The sequence below is a fragment of the Podarcis bocagei genome (assembly GCF_964188305.1).
Source record: "Podarcis bocagei genome assembly, chromosome: 7".
Classification (NCBI taxonomy): domain Eukaryota; kingdom Metazoa; phylum Chordata; class Lepidosauria; order Squamata; family Lacertidae; genus Podarcis; species Podarcis bocagei.
This window is the reverse complement of record NC_138132.1, coordinates 79,683,281-79,697,514: the sequence shown is the minus strand read 5'-3', so window position 1 is coordinate 79,697,514 and position 14,234 is coordinate 79,683,281. Positions and strand designations below refer to the sequence as shown.

Below are 14,234 nucleotides of genomic sequence, written 5' to 3'. Positions count from 1 at the left end.
CAAGTCAGAATCCAGCCCCCACCCCCTTACCCCAATGCACACTCGTCTGTGTCCTGCCAGTCCCTGCCAGTAACAATGCTTCTGAATACCAGCTGCTGGAAATCAAATCTCCTTGCCCACCAAGGGGAGCGGGTCAGTCTAGGGTCATGCTGCCTGCCCTCCAGCAGCTGCCAAAAGGCAGGGCCCATCCTGATGGGGAAGGAGGTGGGCAAGACAAGTGGCCTACCCTGTCCAGACAAAGGAGAAAGGGACGTCAAATGCAGCGGTGGCTGGCACCCTCCCTAATGGAGCGGCTAAGACTGCCTGCTAGTCTCAGAAAGTCAAAACAGCCTCATATCAAGAGCACCCACAAGAGAGGCTCTGTGTCCTTAAATTTGGAGTCTGTATGTCTCCATGAGGACTACACACTTCACTTTTTGGAACTTGGAAGACTTAATGGACCCCCTCTACCAGACAAAGGGCTGCAGCAACATCATCATCATAATTTATTATTTATACCCTGCTCCCAACACGATGAAACACGATGAAACATCAAACATTAAAAACTTCCTTAAACAGGGCTGCCTTCAGATGTCTTCTAAAAGTCAGGTAGTTGTTTATTTCCTTGACATCTGGTGGGAGGGCGTTCCACAGGGCAGGCACCACTACTGAGAAGGCCCTCTGCCTGGTTCCCTGTAACCTCACTTCTTGCAGTGAGGGACCTGCCAGAAGGCCCTCAGGGCTGGACCTCAGTGTCCAGGCTAAATGATGGGGGTGTAGACGCTCTTTCAGGTATTATGGTTCCTTCCAGCAAAAAAGCAGAGTGGGTTGGGGCAAGCTTGGAAGTGCTTTGCACCCACGGGCGAAATACCTTCCTTGCTCACCTGGTGGATTGTTTGGCCAGCAAAGCCACGTAAGTGACCACGAAGCTCTGGAACTTCCTCCGTTGTTCTTCCCACCGGTCCTCCACTGAGTAGTAGCTTGGCAACGGAGCACCAAAGAGGATCTCACTGCGCAAGAGGGAGCTCTTCCGGTTCTCCACCGACAGACCCTCATCCACATACCAGTAGAACTCTGGGTGGGTCATTGCAAGCTCCAGCGAACCTTGGGGCAGGTAGAGAGAGATCAGAGGTTTTCAGAGGGAGACTGTGGCTCAGTATTAGAGCACCAGCTTTGCATGCTGGAGGGTCCTGGGTTCAACCCCTGCCATCTCCAGTTAAAAGGACCAAGTGGCAAGTGATGGAGGAGGCCTCTGTATGAGACCCTGGCTCAGGGGTAGAACAGAAAGTGTCAGCTGCGTCCCATTGCTGACAGAGGGGGAGAGCATGGAGAGGCAGGAGGAGGTAATTAGGCAGGAATGTGGAACGAGGGAGGAGCAGTCTAGTTAATAATAATAATATTATTATAATAATAATTTATTATTTATACCCCGCCCATCTGGCTGGGTTTCCCCAGCCACTCTGGGCGGCTTCCAACAGAATATTAAAATACAATAGTCTATTAAACATTAAAAGCTTCCCTAAACAGGGCTGCCTTCAGATGCCTTCTAAAAGTCTGGTAGTTGTTTTTCTCTTTGAAATCTGGTGGGAGGGCATTCCACAGGGCGGGTGGCACTACCAAGAAGGCCCTCTGCCTGGTTCCCTGTAGCTTTGCTTCTCGCAGCGAGGGAACCGCCAGAAGGCCCTCGGCACTGGACCTCAGTGTCCGGGCAGAACGATGGAGGTGGAGACGCTCCTTCAGGTATACTGGACTGAGGCTGTTTAGGGCTTTAAAGGACAGCACCAACACTTTGAATTGTGCTCAGAAATGTACTAGGAGCCAGTGTAGGTCTTTCAAGACCAGTGTTATGTGGTCTTGGTGGCTGCTCCTAGTCCCCAGTCTAGCTGCCGCTTTCTAGATTAGCTGTAGTTTCTGGGTCACCTTTAAAGGTAGCCCCACATAGAGCGCATTGCAGTAGAAGCCTAAGCTCCGAGAACATGGAGAAGGAAGGGAGGAGTTCAAGGGGGAAGACGCAGACTGACAGTTTAAGCTCGGACTCAGAAGGAGGGCCACTGGAAATAGCCCATCCCATGATGCATATTGAGGTGTGAACAGCAAAGGAAGCGAAAGTGGGGTTTTAAATGTGGGAAGAGGAAGGGGCAGAACTCAGACTCGGCAACAGCTAATTTGGAAGCAGATGCTGAGTGACAGAGCTTCAGAGTGATTTGTGTGTTTTGAGCAATAAACCTGAGTTGATTACTGCCGGAGTTGTTTTGCTTCTGTGGGAGAGAACCAACCATTGCAGAAGGTCTCCGGCAACTCCAGGTAGGGTTGGAAAAGAGACCTGCCCCCAGAGCCACTGCCAGCCAGTGTAGACAATACTGAACCAATGCTCTAGTTTAGTCTAGGATAGCTTCCAGGGGGCTTATGGTGCCAGGCACACATTTCTGAGGGGGCACAACCAGGAGCCCCCACAACAGGCTCCCTCATTGAGGCTGGTGCTGATAGAGTCCAACAACATCCGGAGGGCCACAGATGTTCCCCCACCCCCTGCTGTAGGGCAAAAATCCAACCCTTGTGTCTGCAGGGAAAAAGAGATATGCTAGTTGTGCCAAGTGCATTCTAGCGACACCTAGTGGCAGAACACAGTCACTTTGAGTACCACACTTTCCTCACCAGGAAAGATTTTAATCAGGGCATAAACACAGCAGGAACCGATAGCCTGGAGAGCTTTTATGAACTTATTTGCAAGGCCATATGAGACCCCAAGAGCACCAACAACTGGCTGGATATCTCAAATCAAAGCATTTTGTCTGCCTGATGGTTGGGCCGGTGCCCTGACCCAACAATTCTCACCTTGAATGTCAGCCAGATCCTGCCCTAGGCCATCGTAGTAGATCTTCCCACCCCTCTCCGTGGGGAAGAAGTAAGTCATGAGAGAACTAGGAGGGGAACAGTAGGAGTAGGAACCCAGTGGGAGATCTTTGAGGACCTCATGGGGCTTCCAGCAAAAGTCCCGGAAGTGAGGGTGGTCCATGATTTTGCGTTCAATCTCATGGATGGTGACCAGGCGCTCAGAGGTGAAGATGTTGTTCTCAGCGTCTCCACGGGCCAGGAAAATGAGCTCGATGCGCCAGTGTGCATGGGTTTGTGTGTTGGTGCTCACAACTGCATTGGAGTATTCCCAGTGGGACAGGGCGCTCCGTGGCTGGCGGGAGGTTTGATTGGCTAAACCGGTTTGACTCTGGAGTGAGGGGCTAGTCCTCTCTTGGTTTAGGCTTCTGCGCTTCCGCCTGGCAGTGCCAGCCGGCCGCGAGGCATTGCGGTGAAGGTGCTGCAGCTGCTCGAAGATCAGCTTCTGCAAAGTCTCCGAGTTGAAGTCCGTCAGGTCCCGGCGGTTGCGGCCCCAGGAGCCGAACTGGGACTTGAGGGCAGAGGCCAGGGCGTCAAAGCGCTGCGAGGACTCATGGTTGCGGATCTCGAAGGCATTGTACGAGATGTCGATGTCCAGAGCTGGGTAATGCAGGAACATGACAATGGCTAGGGTGGTTGGGATGGCACAGCCCAAGAAGAGGATGAGGCTAGCCGAGTAGGGGTTGGTGAAGACCCAACCCACGGCATTCCAAAAACTAGAGGTAGGCACAGCTGTGGCTGGAGTCCGTGGCCTGGGATTCCACTGGCACTTCCCACAGAGCTGGAGCCCTTCCATTCTCTTGCGGGGGCCGGTGGTTACCTCCTCTTCCTCATTCACCCAAGCATCTTGCAACAATGGGTCATCCTCAGCGTCCATCCTTGACACCTGGAGGCCAACAGGAAAGAGAAAAGGGTGTGAGCTTAAGAGGTTGGCATTGCTTTTTGGATGGGATTAAAAGGCAAAGGGACCCCTGACCATTAGGTCCAGTCACGGACGACTCTGGGGTTGCGGCGCTCATCCCACTTTACTGGCTGAGGGAGCCGGCATACAGCTTCCGGGTCATGTGGCCAGCAGGACTAAGCCGCTTCTGGCGAACCAGAGCAGCGCACAGAAACGCCGTTTACCTTTCCGCTGGAGCGATACCTATTTGATCAGCAAGCCCTAGGCTCTGTGGTTTAACCCACAGCACCACCCGCGCTAATAGTTTTCCGTCTGCTTCCTTCCCCACAGGTGTGACATTGCTAGAAGCACTAATTGTTTTTCCTGTTCGAAACAAGTCTGGGCACATCCTAGTGTTTTGCATAACCATTTCTCTCAGCCTTGAGCCCACATCCTTGCTCATAGCATGTGTGAATAAAATGTGTGCTCTTCCTTATCACTGTCCTGCTTGTATAGCCCTTACAACAGAAATGATGTTAAGGAGTACAGGCATGGCTATAGAACACTTTAGAATCTATGGATTTGATTCCCTGCAATAAAATAGGACCTTGGACCATAGTGCAACTGTTCTTCCGGTGGCATAACTGAATATTACCATATAAAATTCGAAAAGGTCAACCCTCCCCCTGTTTAGAACACACATAACTGGATAGCTGAGTTGGTTAGAGCGAGGGACTGATAACTCCAAGGTTGCATGGGACAGCTGCATATTCCTGCAATGCAGGGTGTTGAACTAGATAATCTTTTTATAAACACACACACATTTAAATTTTCTGTTTTACAATTTAAAATACTCATTTAAGCAATTTTAAAATATCAATGACTTCCCTTCTTCTCTTTCCATGGTTCATTTTACATATCATAAATCTCTGCATATTTTACATAAACTAAACCATTCAGTATTTCAATATTACAGCCATCAAAACTTGTTTACATTGTTGAATTTATCTTAATGCTGCCAATGTTTTCAAGTGTACACAATTCCCCCCCAAAAAATATTCAATAAATGTTTTCCAATCTTCTTTAAACGTATGTTCTCCCCTTCTCTTATTCTATATGTTAGGTTCACAAGCTGTGCCTATTCCATCAGTTTAAGTTGCTCATTTTCCATTTTGGGGCTAACAAAACACGGGCCACCATAGTGGAATACATAAAAAAACTTTTTTGACACCTGTGAATTTCCAATTATCCCCCACGGAAAGGGCTCAGGGTTTTTTGGAGGAAGTACAGTGGTACCTCAGTTTAAGAACAGCCCTGCTTACTAACTATTCAGTTTATGAACTCCACAAAACCAGAAGTAGTGCCCTGGTTTGCAAACTTTACCTTGGTCTACAAACGGAAACCAAACGATGGAAGGGCACCGGTGATGGGAGGCCTCATTAGGGAAAGCGCACCTCTGTTTAAGAACTGCTTTGGTTTAAGAATGGACTTCCGGAACGTAGTAAATTCATAAACCGAGGTACCACTGTACTTTTAAACATTTTTTTTCAATTCATTATGGATTACTGTGGTACCTCTGGTTAAGAACTTAATTTGTTCCGGAGGTCCGTTCTTAACCTGAAACTGTTCTTAACCTGAGGTACCACTTTAGCTAATGGGGCCTCCCAGTGTCGCCGCGCTGCCACCACACAATTTCTGTTCTCATCCTGAGGTAAAGTTATTAACCTGAGGTACTACTTCCGGGTTAGCAGAGTCTGTAACCTGAAGCATTTGTGACCTGAAGTGTTTGAAACCCGAGGTACCGCTGTATTTCCCAATATTCTTTTACCCATCTTCAGGTCCATGACATATCAAAGAATGTTCCCTTCAGCTCTTCCAATTTCCAGCACTTATCTGATTCAATCTTATACATCTCAGCAAGCCTACTCGGAGTTAAATACCATCTGTAAATCATTTTCAAGTAGTTCTCCTTGACTAGGTGATCCTCAGGGTCCCTTCCAACTCAGCAATTCTATTATTCTAATGCAAGACCATAGCTTATTAAACCGTGCTGCATTCAAATGTAGCTTAGCATTATGTGTGAGCATTGCCCAGCAGCTTAAGCAAGGATTGTTTCCTGCTGACAAACAACAATCTGAAACCATGGTTTGTTTCTGGTTTATGAGCCTTGGGTTACTTTAATCATGACTCATGTGAACCTAATACTCATTCTTAACTGTGGTGTGCCTGACCATCCTGCCTCAGACACCAAACTAGTAAGGAATGAGGCAAGAACAGCTGGAAAACAAAACAAATCTTGGAGAAACAAGCCATGGTTTGTTCCATAGTCTGGTGGAGAAACCATTTTTAAATCAGGGATGCAGAAACAGCAGCCCTCCAGATGTTGTCTGACTACAACTCCCATCAATCCCAGGACTAGAACTCCAAATCTTTGATGTCTCTCAAGTACGGTATCCTCAGTAAAGGTAAAGGGACCCCTGACCATTAGGTCCAGTCGTGTCCGACTCTGGGGTTGCGGTGCTCATCTCACTTTATTGGCCGAGGGAGCCGGCGTACAGCTTCCGGGTCATGTGGCCAGCATGACTAAGCCACTTCTGGCGAACCAGAGCAGCGCACGGAAATGCCGTTTACCTTCCCGCCGGAGTGGTACCTATTTATCTACTTGCACTTTTTGGTGTACTTTCGAACTGCTAGGTTAGCAGGAGCAGGGACCGAGCAATGGGAGCTCGCCCCATCATGGGGATTCGAACCACCGACCTTCTGATCGGCAAGTTCTAGGCTCTGTGGTTTAACCCACAGCGCTACCTGTGTCCCTTCGGTAGAACCCAATAAAAACCCTACTGAGGGCAATGGCAATATATACTAGATTATAGCCTTAATAACCTCATCACCAGTAAAAAATATTACTCAGCTATAGAAATAGCACAAGGAGAGGAGAGGGTGTCGTGTCAAAAGCTGTGCATTATACATAAATAACTCTACAAAAGTGTCCAAAATTGTCATCTTAATTGAGTCTTCAAATTGCAATTGGCGCATCTCCCACGGCCAAATGTGATATGATTCTAAATCTGCAATCATGCTTTTATCCGCTGCTTTTGGGGGTATATTTCTGTATCATTGTCAAACAGTTCTTTTTCCATTTGTGTAAACCACCTTGAAGTTCCAATTTGGTGTGGGTGGTAGACCAATTTAAAACAACAGCAACAAATAACCAAGAACCTAGGAGCCTTTCTGAAAGTTGCTGGACCATAGCGCACATTTTCTTTTACTATTGGCCATGCTGGCTGGGGGTCAAGGCAGCTGGGGGGTCAAACAATATCCAGAGGGGCAGAGGTTTCCCGTCCCTGAAAGAAACGAAATGAATATCAAAGACTGCAACTGCTGTCATCAGTTACGTGATCGAAGAAGAAGAAGAAGACGACGACGACGACTCTTGGTAATGCCGGCTTGTGCTTATGGGAGCTGGGGTTCCATCAACAACTTAGGGCCCCAGATCTCTGAAATAAACAAACTGCTCCTCAAAGGCAATCCTCATATGTCAGAACCTCCAAGTGTCTCTATTTTCCAGGGACAGTCCCGGATTTACAGAGGACGTCCTGGTTTCTGATTTGATCCCAGAATGTCCTGCTTTTCCTTAGGCCATCCCTATTTTTACTGAAGCAATGTTGGCATGTATGGAATTATGTGACCCCCAAGCCAAGGAGATAAGGAACTATACAACTATACAAAGGTTTTTTATGTTTTGTGTTTTATTATGTTTTATATATGTTAGAAGCCACCCATTGTGGCTGGGGCGACCCAGTCAGATGGGCAGGGTAATAATAATAATAATAATAATAATAATAATAATAATAATAATAATAATAATAATAATAATAATATATTCATTGGAGAAATGTTGGGTGGCATTCTATACTGTATTTTTTATAAAAAAAATCCTTCCAGTAGCACCTTAAAGACCAACTAAGTTAGTTCTTGGTATGAGCTTTCGTGTGCATGCACACTTCTTCAGATACACCTGTGTATCTGAAGAAGTGTGCATGCACACGAAAGCTCATACCAAGAACTAACTTAGTTGGTCTTTAAGGTGCTACTGGAAGGAATTTTTTTATTTTGACTATGGCAGACCAACACGGCTACCTATCTACTACTGTATTTTTTATTTTATTTATGATTTTCAGTTTTACACACTTCAATAATTTTACAGTCATTTTAACATTTCAAAATTTGACTTCCTTCCTCCTCTTTCTGCAGTTCTGTAAATTTTTAATATTTTCTGCATATCCAGATTACCAGTAACTTGACTTTCTCATTTATTTAACTACTTTAAATATAAACTCTTATAAAATTGCAGTTGCACAAGTTTTTGTATCCATTCTTCTTTTGCTACGACTTCTGATTCTTCACATTTGGGGGCAAGTAACATTCTTGCCGCTATAGTCGCATACAGTCATACCTCGGATTGTGAACGTGATCGGTGCGGGAGGCACGTTCACAACCTGAAGCGTTGCATGTGAGCATGCACGTGATGCGATTCGGCACTTCTGCACATGCGCATGTCATTTTGTGCTTCTGTGCATGCACGAGTGCCAAAACCCGGAAGTAACCTGTTCCGGTACTTCTGGGTTTGGCACGGTCCGCAACCGAAAACCCTGCAACCTGCAGCGTTCATAACCTGAGGTATGACTGTACAGGAATAATTTCTGTACAGTTTGGGTAGTTCTGTTCCTATAATTCCCAAAAGGAAAGCTTCTGGTTGTTGTTTTTTTTAGAAACATTATTTTAAACATCCTTTTCAATTCATTATACAGTGGTACCTCTGGTTACGTACTTAATTCGTTCCGGAGGTCCGTTCTTAACCTGAAACTGTTCTTAACCTGAAGCACCACTTTAGCTAATGGGGCCTCCTGCTACTGCTGTGCCACTGCCGCAAGATTTCTGTTCTCATCCTGAAGCAAAGTTCTTAACCCAAGGTACTATTTCTGGGTTAGTGGAGTCTGTAACCTGAAGCGTCTGTAACCCGAGGTACCACTGTATATATCATTTCCCAGTAAGCGTCAACCTTACTTCAAGACCAGCAGTTATGATAAAAAGAACCTTCTTTTTCTTTACATTTCCAACACTAACTGTAAACCACTGTGATCCTTGGATGAAGGGTTGTATATACCTAATTATTATAAGGGTTGTATATACCTAAATTAAATAAATAATTTAATTTAATTTAATTTTAAAAAGGTACCCTCGCTATGCTCCTCTACAAACTGTCTCAGTACCACAAAGAGGCAAGCTGCCAGATCGAGACAGCAGCCTTGACTCTTCTGTTCTCTGTCCCTTTTTTTATTTGACTCCTTTTCCAAGCCCTTTGCAGAGGGAGCCCTCAATCATTCTCTCAACCATCCCTACAGGCACCGAAGTGAATCCTTTCTCGCCTCCGCTTCGCGGCTTGGATCACTATCCCATCGAGGCATCTAGTTTAGTGGCCTTGTCCAGACTGTCTGGCACGGAAGAGATTTTTTAAATTTATTTTTTACGCTGCAGGATGAAATATATCAAGGCTCCTTTCTCCCTCTCATTAAGGCTGAGAGAAGATCTTCCTCTCCTCGTCCCCTCCCCACACTACCCTCCGGTATTTATAACCTTGTTATTTATTCTCCATGCTGGAACAAACACACACAGACAAAAACCACAGCTTTCTCCTTCCACCACCAGCTGCCACGCCATGGCTTGTCACAGGGTGGAGAGCAATGCTCTTGACAGGCGGCAAGGGATGGGTCTCGCCTGTTAAAACCAGGAATGGGGGGCAGTTTAACGACACCCCCAAAAAAGTTCCCACCACAGCCTCTAACTGAGGCCAGGACAATGACAGTTGAGACAGGCACCTTACATACACAATTGCAAAGAGGCTCAGAAAAGCAGTCCATAAAATTGTAGCAATAAGCATATACCATTATTATTATTATTATTAGAAGAAAAACTGCTCCCTTCTCCCTTGAGGGGTATTGTTGGAAACAAAAATTCCTATCACAGTATCCAAGAGCCTGTATAGAGTCCTTAAGCAGGTTCCCTATCAGAAGGAGAAAATAACAGAGGCCAACCAGAGAATATTGAGAAGCCAAGCAGCTAGTAAGCCTGATTTTTATTAAAGTGTTTCAACAGGGTCCCCCACTCCCCCCACAAAGAGAGGAACCCAGAACAATGGTGCGCAAGCTCTTATATAGACTTTTGAAACTGTCAACCCTGTAGCCAGAGACCACCCCCCAAAACATCATACATAGATCACAGAAGGGGGAAATCTCCAACAAAAATCCTGTTTGTCAGGATACCTCTTTTGTAAACAAAATCTGCCCTTTTTCCCTTATGGGGTATCAAAGAGCTGGTATAGAGTCCTTAAGTGGGTTCCCTATTGGTAGGAGAAAATAACAGAGGCCAACCAGAGAATATTGAGAAGCAAAGTGGCTAGTAAGCCTGATCTTTATTAAAGCTGTTGCAACAGGGTTGCAACACGCAGGAGAAAGGAGGAGGACCCAGAACAAAGGTGTGCCTGCCCTTATATAGACATTTTAAATTCCCTGCCCTGGAGCTCAAGACCACCCCTCCATACATCATACATACATCACAGAAGGGGTGTAACCCAAGACCACTCCCCACAAACATCATACGTACATCACAGAAAAGGTGGTCTACAACAGAAATTTGAATGTTGTTGTTTTTCCTGTCTGTCAGGTTATCTGATCAGTCCTTATCTCATTGCCTTTTCTGGTAGTCTGCCCATTCCTTTGAGATGGTGATTTCTAAATTCCTGTAACAAGGAAGGTTTTTTTCACCTCCTCCCTCCTTGCAGAGAAACATTTGGTCAGCTTGGGAGTCAAAATGGTTTCAGGACGGTCTTCCTTTGCTGATCTATGTACGTGCTTGGTTGGTACATTTATGAACATTGATTATATATATAAGACCTTAAATTTTATTATTACACCTGATAATGGCCAGTGATTGCTCTACCTGGGCAGCCTGCCCATTCTTTTGTGATAGTAAATGCTTTAATTCCTGAATCCAGGTCACAGGCGCACCCTATTCATACACATATACGCCCTTAAGACAGGATTTGCAAGCAAAATACAACAGAGAGGCTTTCCCATTTCCTTCCTCCTTGCAGAGAAATATTTGAGGTCAATTTGGGAGAGTCAAAATGGTTTCAGGATTGCTCTCCTGTACTATTTCAGACACATGGTTTATATACCTATGCATGTGTTTGCCTTGTAAATTTATGAACATATGATTTATATATATATGAGACCTTAGAATTCCTATAACACCATGTATAGTACTGTTTCCTCTGACTATCCAATATAGAAAACTGTAGAAACTTCAAATAATGACAAAGATTTCCAGTGGCTAATGATTCCACTCTAGAAGAGGGGAATCCAGACCTCCCCCTGCCTCCATAATCAATGGACCAGACAGATATCTGTTGGTGGAGTTTCTTGAAGCCAGGTATTCACAAAGCCCGGAGGGCTAAGATTGTTGGGGAAACGCCCGGGAAGGCCTGCATATCCAAATTCATTTAATTTGCTCATTTCATTATCTACTTGAAATATGTACTGTTATGAAACTGCAGGTTTTTACAATAATCCTGCCAATGTTTTTGTCGGTTTCCAATTTATCTGTAAATATTCAATAAAGCATTTCCATTCTTTTATCAAAAGTTTGTTATCTTGATTTCTTGTTCTTCTGGTAAGTTCCACCATTTCTGCATATTCCGTAAGTTTTTATATCTATTCTTCCTTTGCTGGGACTTCTTCTGCTTCTTTCCACTTTGGGGCAAGTAGCATTCTTGCTGCTGTAGTTATACATAAATAAATTTCTATTCAATTTAGGTAGTTCTGTCCCTATGGTTCCCAAAAGAAAAGCTTCTGGTTTGTTTGTTTTTACAAAAGTTATTTTGAACATCCTTTTCAATTCATTGTATATCATTTCCCAGTAAGAGAGACTCCTGCCCCAAAGCATGTCTGCCAGGCATACGGCAGGTTGGTGTAAGTTTGGGCAAAATAGCCCCATGGGCCAAAAGGACAGGCTTAGTGGTCCTGATTAGACCCACAGGCCAGAGGCTCCCTACCCTTTCTCTAAACAAACAGCTCTGGACTCCCAGCACCTTATTACAGTCATACCTTGGGTTACAGACGCTTCAGGTTGCACCTTTTCGGGTTACGGATGCACCGAAACCAGGAAGTACCAGAATGAGTTACTTCTGGGTTTCGGCACTCGCACATACACAGATGTGCTAAATGGCGCTTTACGCATGCGCAGAAGCACCAAATCGCAACCCCCGTGTGCACATATGCAGCGTTGTGTTTTGCGAACGTGCCTCCCGCACGGATCACGTTCGCAACCCGATTGTCCACTGTATTCTCCTGCATTTGTAGACCAGACCGAGAGACAGCACTCTGACCACTGTGCCACCTTGTGCTCTTCCCCCATGCACCTGCCTTTGCAGAAATCCAGCTCTGCAAGCCTATGACCACATATCCCGAGTCCTGCAGCCTCTGTCCCTCCAAGCTTGAAAATGGAAGAACTTCTTCCACCCTCCGAAAGCCTTCCTTTCCCCCTGAGCAAAATCCTTTATCTGCTCCCACCCCCGACAATTTCCGTGCCGGAGAAGCCTGCTTTGTAGCTTGACCCTGAAAGTCACAAGCAATTTCGAAACACAGCCAAGAAGCAATTTGGAGTTTCACCTCTTTTTTTACCCCCTCGGCAGAGGTGCCTGTGCATGTAGGCGTTGGGGGAGGAGGGAGGGGGGAGCCTCCAGTTTGGATGAGACTCAAAAAAGGAAAAGCTTCCGCCAGATCCTGCTCAAGGGCACCGGACTGAGCGCTTCCAAGAGGCAGGCTTAGCAAAACTAAAACACAATAGAACGCTCCAATTTTCTCCTTGGGGCCCTTCATTGGATTCATCAAATCTTGGAATCAGAACTGTAGTGTTGGAAGGGACCTTGAGGGTCCATTGTCTAGGAAACTCGCAGGCAGAATTCAAGAGCACTCTCTGCTCCTTTCCAGCAACTGGAATGCATGAGCCTAGCTGCCTCTGAACATGGAGGCAGATATGGTGATTGCAGCTAGGAGCCATTGATCGCTTTATCCTCTACAGTGTTTCTCTCTATGATCTAGCGAGAACACAAATAAATTAGAAGAGCTCTGCTGGATCAGCCCAAAGACCCATCTAGTCCAGAATTCTGTTTTCCCAGTGGCCAAATAAATGCCTATGAGAAGCCTGCCAGCAGGATCGAAGCACAAGAGCACGTCCCTATAGCCTTTAGCAAAGGTGTCATGGGCTTTGAAGACGCTCGAACTCAGGATGAAAGGGAGAAATGTGCTGAGAGGAAGGCATGCTTGGCAAGCCCTCACCGTCATCAACTCCCACCCGGAAACCTATGTCCCCACTGTGGAAGGATGTGTGGATCCAGAACTGGCCTTCACAGTCACTTATGGACTCACTGTTTAGACCGTGTTCATGGAAGACAATCTTATTCGGCTATGAGGGATCGTCAAAGAAGCAGCAGCATGAAGAAGTCCTTTCTTTTTGGCTGTGGCCCCGACCTGGTGGAATGCTCTGCCACAAGAGACCAGGGTCCTGCAGGATCTGATATCTTTCCGCAGGGCCTGCAAGACGGAGCTGTTACGCTAGGCCTTTGGTCAGGGCTCAGCCTGACTTCCCCTCTCTCCTTATAAGAACTTGTATGAAAGTGGCCCTCCAACTTTTCTCACAGGCTCATATAAGACCAGTACAAACAGTTAGGCTGGTAAGCATTTAAGGTCCCCAGCCCTAATCTGTGGGCTGCCATCTGATTGGATTTCACTTTGATTCTGATCTGATTTTAGGATGTATTTTACTTGATTGCCTGATTTTATGTTAATATGTTATATATTTGATGTTAGCCGCTCTGAGCCTGGTTTTGGCCAGGGAGGGCGGGGTATAAATAAAATTATTATTATTAGTATTATTATGAGTAGCCTGGGCAAACTCCTCCCCCATCCCCACCCGAAAATCAGCACCGTGACTGTTCACAACCCTGCCTGGCCTTGCAGGCGCCTGAGTCCTTGGAGACTTTAAATAAACCCACCCACTCACCCACCCCTCCTCCTCCTCCACTTCGCTGGCAAAATTGACTAAGCCATCATCCCTGCAGCCTTGTTGCAATTTCCCAGACTGATTGGAATAATTGCTTCATTAGTTGTTTTTAAGGCTCTGCAGAGCCAGGGAAAAGCATCTTACACGTGCGCACACACACTAAGAGAAATTATTTGTGCAGACCTGGAAGGCAACTGGGTCTGAGGAGGGGGTGGCACACCAGCTGTAGAAAATCCAGAAGATTGAGCTTTCACTGCTCCCCCCCCCATCTCTACAACATAACCTCCCAGAGAAAAGAAAGCCACACAGAGAGAAAAATGCCACCCCTTTCCCCCCCTTCTCTGTCCTCTCCACCTCTTTC

General features: G+C 46.0%; 1 protein-coding gene across 4 annotated transcripts in view; it reads right to left on the bottom strand.

The window, feature by feature from the left end:
• Positions 1-14,234, bottom strand: part of DISP3 (dispatched RND transporter family member 3) — an 88,025-nt gene that overhangs the window by 45,013 nt on the left and 28,778 nt on the right. For all 4 annotated transcript variants that reach the window (XM_081202925.1, XM_081202926.1, XM_081202923.1 and 1 more), the window contains exons 2-3: positions 2,815-3,757; positions 864-1,083 (exon numbers count right to left, since the gene is read on the bottom strand). In XM_081202925.1, coding sequence (XP_081059051.1) covers positions 864-1,083; positions 2,815-3,757 — 1,163 coding nt within the window. The remainder of the gene's footprint in view (positions 1-863; positions 1,084-2,814; positions 3,758-14,234) is intronic.